The 7,954-nt window shown below is 44.4% G+C and overlaps 1 protein-coding gene across 1 annotated transcript; it reads right to left on the reverse strand.

Annotated features, from left to right (window-relative positions):
- Positions 1-6,932: 6,932 nt before the first annotated feature.
- Positions 6,933-7,883, reverse strand: LOC108131183 (uncharacterized). The gene is made up of 2 exons (XM_017249918.3): positions 7,512-7,883; positions 6,933-7,448 (listed from the first exon to the last, which is right to left on the reverse strand). Exons 1-2 carry the CDS (start codon positions 7,677-7,679, stop codon positions 6,957-6,959), a joined length of 660 nt encoding a protein of 219 aa, XP_017105407.2. The 5' UTR covers positions 7,680-7,883; the 3' UTR covers positions 6,933-6,956.
- Between the last annotated feature and the right edge of the window lie 71 nt (positions 7,884-7,954).

A 7,954-nucleotide genomic window follows, 5' to 3' on the forward strand; every position in this document is an offset into this window, starting at 1 on the left:
TCCCCTCTCCCTCCCCAAAAAAAGGTCACAGAGATTCGGGTGTGCCAAGGACATGAGATTTCGGGTGTCCTAATTGGAAGCCTGAACTGGCCATAAATTTAAACAAAACCAATTTCGTGTCGCACAAAAGTTTGTCAGCTTCCAGGAGGAGGATGAATTATTGAAACTGATTCAGTGGCAGGGGCACTACAACTTCCACAGAAATAACTACTATATCCAGGAGGAAAATATATAAAATATTTTGCAGTTCTAGAAATTTATTACCAATACGGTAGCTAGTTTGAGTGCGAGAGCATTTCCGGCAGTAAAGGGATTCTGAAGCTTATTCAATTTAGAAGTTCAGCTTTACATATTTTTCTAAATCATTTTTATTTGCTTTGTGTGTTCCCATGGCCCCTTTCAAATATCAAGTTCAGGTTCAACACTGTCGCTCTGTAACTGATGGTAAAGAAAGGTCAAAGGCAAAGGCAAAAGGAAAATACTGCCAGGATACTGTCAGTGACAACCTGGGCGAATTTGTCACTTTATATTTGCCCCAACGTTGCGTATACGCAATGTAGTAGCTGCAGCAGTAGCTAGCTCGTGCAGCTTGAGGCAAGACAGCTAGCAAATGGCGAATAACATTCCACATGCTTATACAGTAGAGAATCTCTAAAGAAGAAGTAGGATAAAAAATATAATCTGTTTTCATTATAGTCATGCTCTACTGTATCTGTATTTGAAGAGTAGGAACGGGCTAACAAAGGAAAAGTGCGTGGCAAGCGAGGCATCACAGTCGTGGCACGTTTTTGCAGCGAGCTGCTCTAACTAGCAGGACTCCCATCCCCCTGCCACTCCGCCTGGTCGTGTGGTATGCCTGTGTGCCAAATCAGCAGGCAAAAGAAATTGCAGGACCTGAACACTGGAGACAACCATAAAACGCCTGGCAAAGGTCACGAACACAACCTTTTAGCTGCTCCGAGTATTTCTTCTCGAGCCGCTGCCGCTACTGTGGAAAATGTATTTTTTCTCGTTCGCTTGGGGGCACTCCCTGCCCCTTCCCAGCTGACACCTCCCTTCCTGCCCCCGCCAGCCTCTATCTCTGTCGCTCTCCCTTTGGCTGTCTCCCTCTATCCTCCAACACGCATCAGCGATTTTCACTCAACGCTGATAGTTGGCACCGCCACCGGAGAAAGCCGTGAAAGCGAAAAGCGTCGAAGGTGAAGTGCCTCCGAAAAGTAGCTGGCAACTCTGGCCAAGGACACAGAGGCTCACGAGCCTCTTTAAAGAGGAATCGCTCTACCGCTCTGGCTTCCTGCCCTCCAGTAAAGGACATTGATTAGCCTGGGAACTGGGAACTGGGATCTGGTATCTCGGGGGAGCAGGCGACATAAAAGTGACTCTGAAATTGTCATTTCGGGGGCTCGTAATTGTGGCTATTTTGTAAGGAATTTTACATTTTTTACAACGAGTTTACAGACTCTTTTTAGTGAGCCATAACCTTAGATAAGACTGAGAACAGTAAGTACTTTCCCTAAGTTCTTACATCCCTTAAAGGCCGAGATAAAAGGCCAATACACAGTTTCCAATATTGGCAAATTATGGCAATCCGGGACACGGAACATTGGCCAGTTAATCCCAACTAATGAAAACCCAGTCAAACGTTAAATTGAAAGGACCTTCAGGGCAGGGTTAGAGATAGGGTTATCACTCCAACCCGATAACCGCAGAAACCCTACCAAAGAGAATCTTTAATATTCGAGATTCGAATTTAAACCCAACCACCCACTCCGAGAAGTGTGTCATTATGAGTTCTGCCTATAAGGGCGGAGAGATACGTGTCTGGCATTCTCAAGGTTGGATTTTAATGCCTTCTCATCACAGGACTTTGCCAGAGGTCTGTATATATATACCATATAGCTTACATATTATAGGAGTATGTCTGTAAGCCCTATGCAAATATCCGAATGATAACAACGCACTTCGGAGCAAAGGACCTTGGAATGCGGTTTGCTTCGTTGTGCCCTTCATTTGGAATAATATTTAAATAGTTTGCCAAATGCAAAGCCATCAAGTACACTATATATGGTATATACACTCCATATAGACCATAAAATATACGGCTTGAGGTGTGGGTGTTATGGTGTTTGTGTTCTTTTGATTTATGCGCCTCTGCACAAACATTTTCTCATTCATATTTTTATTTTTGGCTATTTTTGCACGCAACCTAAAAGCGTCCAATGCCACAAGGATGGTATATACGGATGGATGGGTGCCAGGATGGGTGAGGGCCATAAGACACATTTCTGGCAATAGACAGGACACTGGCAAGGTGGCGCCAGATTCACGGTAGACAAAATGTGAAATGGAATGGCATACGAAAACAAAACCTTTTGCGACACCATAAGCACGACTTAAAGCCATAAATCTTGCCCCAACAATGCGGGTTATGGGAGTCAACTATCCGCATTCCACTTGCCACATGCCACTGAAATCTTCACCACATTAAAGTTCCATCACCTACTACCTACTCTGAGTTGCGGAAACGGTTTCCTTAGGATTTAGCCAAGTTAAGCGTTTTATTTTACATTTCGTGCATTACTTTTTATGATGTACATATATTTATTTTAATACTACATCCCACCCACCCTTTTCTTCACCTTTGGCTGCGAAAAAAGTTGCCTACTTCTAGGCTGTGCTCATAATCGCTTAACTTTATTCCATCTGGCTGGCCGCCTGAGATGGGGGAGTGACAGTGGGCGGGGCGGCGTTCCAATAAACGCTTCCGAACTTTGTCCAACGATGTGCGAATGATAGAGTGCGGGGTGGCAGTAGGCGTAGGGAATGGGCGAAGGGCTGCCATCGTGGGCGGTTTCCAGGTAGCTCCTTTCGTCTCTTCCGCTCCCGCTCTCTCTCTTTCTTTCCGGGGGGACCCTTTTTTTCGGGGGCTTTGTGTGCAGCGTTGGCTCTGCCATAAAAGTCCCGTAATCATTACGAGCCAGCCAGCTGTTTTCCCTGCCACGCGCAGCATCCGAAACAAAACAAAAACAGCTACATAAAATCAAGGGAAGCCGGGCAGAGGGTGGTGGGTGGTAGGTGGCAGGTGGCGGGCGCCAAGAAGGTGAAGGGGCAAAAGAAAGCGAAAAGGAAAAAGGCGAAAAATAAAAGAGAAAAGAGGGAAAACATTGCTGCCTTTGATGGCTGAGGTTCGTTTCGTTTCGAGCGATTTTGGAGCTTAACCTTGACTCGCTTACGGCTGGCACTGGGAGAAATTATAAAAGGTGTTCTGTTAAAATTAAAATATACAAAGGTTTTTAAAGAAAAATATTTACTTACTTGGAAATATTGAGATTTAAAGGTAATTTTTTGGTTAAAGTTTATAAAAAATTGTTTAAGAATAAAACAATTGAAAGAATTTGACCAAAAGGAGGTATTTTATTAAAAATATACTTTTATTATATCATACTAATAATTGATATTATTTAAAAGTAAACACTGTGCTAAGGTACCGGCTATAAAAGGTTTAATATTTTAAGAAATATTTGTAATATTATTAAAAATATTATATTAATATTATTAAACGGAAAACATTATTTTAGTAGAAAAACCTGGCAATACCTCCAGTTATAAAATCTCCTATTCTCCCCCCATTTTCTCACAGTGCAGCTGAACGCGCATACGCAATGTGGGCGTGGAGCGCCATCTTGACGACGCCTGTTGTCACTGGCTTGGGCTTCTAATCTTATCTGTTACTTTCGGGTGCTGCTCCTGTTTGTATGTGCGTGTGTGTGTGTGTTTGAGAGAGTTTCTGTATCTGTGCAAGTGTGTGTATATGTGTGTGTCTTGGGTCGCCTCCTCAAAGTCATTAAAATTGTTGTGCACATAAAATACCAGGAGAGTGGTGGCCAAAGGGGCCATGACAGGGGCATTCCTTCCTTTCGTTTTCCTTCACAAACAGCAGAGAATTCTTCCTAATTTGGTCCACGCGACTTTTATGACTTTAGTGCGGCTCCTCTTCACCATTCAATTCCACTTTCTTCGGGGGACTTAGCCAAAAAAATCCAAAGTGGGATGGGAAATTGGCTTTGGCTTTGTGTTTTGCCATTGATTCATATTTTTAATGCTTACACTTTTGATTCTTTGGCTTTCAAAAGAAGGCTATTTTTAGTCCTTGCCCCCTTCCTCGCCGATATTCAATGGAATAACAAACATTACCGTGAGCTCATTACCGATAATGACAGTTCTGGGCGCTGTATGAGTAGTATCCACATTCTCAGGAACTTTTTTAGCCAACAATCAATAATTTCGCTAAAGGAAATTTCTCGCATATCCTGTTTAGGGGCCACCCAACACCCATCAAAGGACTCTAGGCATCCACACCACTTCACACTTCATTAGTTCCTTGGAAAGCCAGCTGGCTATGTTTTCCTGCGAGTGCAGCCTTTGAAATGCTTAAAAATAACAATATTGTGAAGGCAACTCGAATCGATGGGCAATTGATTAATTTGGCGTTAATAATACCCTAGGTTTTAGTCACCCAAGAAGGAGGAGACTGGGCCGATCTATTTATAGAATATAAACTGGCTGGGGAAATGGTTCTAGATCCTAGAAGAACATCTATCAGGGGCCACGTCGTCTACCTGTCACACATAGTATGATGTTTCAATGGGAACGGACGAGCGCCAATGTTTGAATGGGACATGGAAATGTATTTCCCTTACGACTCAACACTCGAGGCAGTTGTCAATTTCCGCCCTCGTCCTTAGCCACCTCCCCGCGCCCTCCAGGCTGGTCGGGCCTCGATTTCCGTTTCCTTCTCGATTGCCTCGATTTCTATAGAGTTCTCTTCAACTGTCTGTGAGAAAGTCTTGCACGTGCAAAGCTTCTGGCAGAAAATCAATTAACTTAAATTAATTCCACGAATCGCATTTGGCCCTACTCGGCCTGGCCTGGCCTGGCCTGGCCTGTTCTGGCAAAAAGTTTCCCCTTTCGTCGGATCCCAGTTACCAGTACATCTGTGTGTTATCCTGCCAGCCAGGCAGTATTCCCCCGTAGCTCCACATGAGCTTAGCATTGTAAATTTGTTTGCCAGACTTTGGCTAAGCTCATTGGCTGAGAGCTTTGGCTGCTGTAATACCAAATGTTCCGACAATTTAATTTGCATTTTATGTGCCAATCGATTGACTAGAGGCCAGCGGGGCCTGGCGGGGGCGTAGTACACCAGGAATTGAGGCTTGGCTTTTACATATTATGGCCTGGGCTTAGGCCAGATAAATTCAATTGCCACATGTGGCTTGAGAAAGTGGTAATCGCAGGGGCGGATATCAGAGCTAGGCTGGGATTGTGACACGAATTCAATGATACAATAATAATGACAGGATAAATAATAATGCCATTAATTGTTTGCCAAAACAGAAAACAACTCATTTTGAATTGGACCTGCAATCGTACAATCACATTCTGTAGTCGATTGGAAATGTAACTACCAATTCCCGGGGCATGCACATTTCAGGCAGGACGACCTGCCCTAATGGTCATCAGAACCGCAAACGAAAACGCACACATGAATCCATCAATTATCGTCGCTTTACTGGGCTGTGCAATTACCAAATTTTCCAAATCATTTGATGAATGACATTATCCACAATGTCCAATACAAAAGAACACAAATCAAATTGCATTTGGGGCCATTATTTTCAGGTGAAAACAAAATGGAATTTTATCCGATGAGGCCAAAGGCCAAACTTTGAATATTTTCATAATTAATTAACTAGCGCCCACCCTACAACTTACTTTTCGATGTAAAATCAAGTTTTCCGGAGTGGGAGTGGAAGTGGGAAAATGTAATTACGAGAAAGTTTGACTCGATGCAGTAATTTCAGAAATTTTCAATTGGCTTTCGTTTGTTTTGGGAGGAAAACTTGGCAACATGGCGGCTAAAAATGGAGCCACGACTGAGCTGGGGAAGAACAAATGAATAAACTATTCCAGCTGGCTTGCTGGCTTGGATGTGAATCAAATTAAAGTTCCCGACACGTAGACAAACACATTGTACTCCCACATAACTGGGAGTCGGAGCCACATCCTTTGGATACATTTTACTCGCCAGGCGAGTGCGTGTGGCGCTACAAGTTGTGCATAAATAATTTGTGGCAGCTGGGCTTGATTGACTAAATGACTGACTGACTAACAGAATGACTGAATGACTGACTGACTGACTAAAGGGCTAACTGACTGATGGAACAGTTGGGCGAATGACTTCACCACCAGTGTGCAACAAATGGAAATCATTGATTGCCGGGGCACAACAATCGCGGAAAAATTCCCTACACGTCCAGTGTTTGTCTCCTTCAAGGACATGCAGGATATAAAACGTAGCAACACATGACCAGGTGCGAAGGGTAGTTTTTTTTTTTTCTCCATCCAAGGGTGTATATATGGGTGGGGTGAGGGTTGAGTGTGCGCACGTCATCGGTTTGAGGTAATCCTGTCCCCCCACACTTCCATTTCCACCGCAGAACGTCAATCTATTCGCAAAAGTTTAACGAACCTGCGAGGTATAAGAGTCCTTATCGATGTGTCTGTGTAATGGTGTCACCTGCGAGTGTATGGGTGCCATCCCGGTGAATGTGTGTATACGCACTTTGAGGCACTTTGTGAAAAAACGAGTGTTCCAAAAAAGCTCAACCTCCTTTTGGGGGTTTAGAACCGTAGAACCTTAGCTTTTCCCGAGAGCTTTCAAGAATCTTTTACTGGTTTGATTCCAGGATATAGGATATAGTTTTACATGTAGGAGAAGGTCCTTAAAGCTTTTTAACATCCTTAAAGCTTTTTAGGAGGATTATCGGATAAAGAAACCTTTCACTTTTAAACTTAAAATCATTTTTTTTTATTAGTAACTCTTTAAGATAATACTCTTCGATCTAGAGCTGGCATCCAAATACTTACAAGGCTAAAATATATACCCATTAGAGCCACTACCAGCCGTGCTCCTTTTGCAGGACATGCTTGTAGATGGTGATAGGAACCGGATAGGGTTTCGGCACCGGGATCTTGATCTGCTTGATCACCTCAACGGGATACGGCTTCTCCACCTCCACCGGGTATGGTTTCTCCACTGTGTAGGGGATTTTCTTCTCTGTGATCTCCGGAACTATTTTGTAGACTGGTATTTGGATCTCTTGCTGGACAGGAACATGAACGGCGTAGGGCTCTGGGATTTGTAGTCGGATTACGTTGGGCACCTGGACGGCCACGGGATGCGGAATGGGTAGTGGCACCTTCTCGATCACGTGAACGGGCACATGCTTGGAGATCTCCGAATATGTGGTGGGCGTGTGGTGATGGAAGTCGCCTCCACTGCCGCTGCCTCCACTGCCACTTCCTCCGTAGTGGCCATCACCTCCTCCGCCAAAGCCTTCGCCGCTGTGTTCGGAGGCGCAAATCAGCTGAATGCTACAGATCAGTAGCTGCGGAAAGGGATTATTAGGAGGATGAAGTCCAAGCTATGGTTTCCACTGCCCTGCACTTACGAATCTCCACATTATTGTACCTGGTCTCCACCTAACCGAAACGGATCTCGCTGGGAAAATGCGAGTGGCTGCCATCGGTTCAGCGGCTTTTATAGTCCCAGGCCCCCAGTCCCCGAAAGTGAAAGATTCGCAATTGGGCCTAGGACTGGGCCAGGTTGATGTAACCATAGCATTGAAATAGAAAGTATTGCATTACCACTCGGCTCGCATAACTCCCATTGTGCGGTGCACCTTTCCAGGGAAACGTTATATCAACAAAATTGGGTTCAACTGGGTATCAAGTGGATTGGGTGAACGGTCTGAGGTGCTGGACTCTGGGCTCTGGACATGGTCCATTCCATCTCGCTCGCTTTAGGGTTAAGGTTGTTACACGTACTTGAGTTCTGCACCTACTTCCGTCAACCGTGGCCATGGAAAAAGTGATAGTCATAGTTGGACTTAAG

This window comes from Drosophila bipectinata, chromosome 2L, assembly GCF_030179905.1.
Source record: "Drosophila bipectinata strain 14024-0381.07 chromosome 2L, DbipHiC1v2, whole genome shotgun sequence".
NCBI lineage: Eukaryota > Metazoa > Arthropoda > Insecta > Diptera > Drosophilidae > Drosophila > Drosophila bipectinata.

Coding starts and splice junctions, on each gene's coding strand:
- LOC108131183 (XM_017249918.3), bottom strand. CDS start 7,679: ATGGTTACATCAACCTGGCCCAGTCCTAGGCCCAATTGCGAATCTTTC. Junction 7,449..7,511: donor GTACAATAATGTGGAGATTC/GTAAGTGCAGGG, acceptor CCCTTTCCGCAG/CTACTGATCTGTAGCATTCA.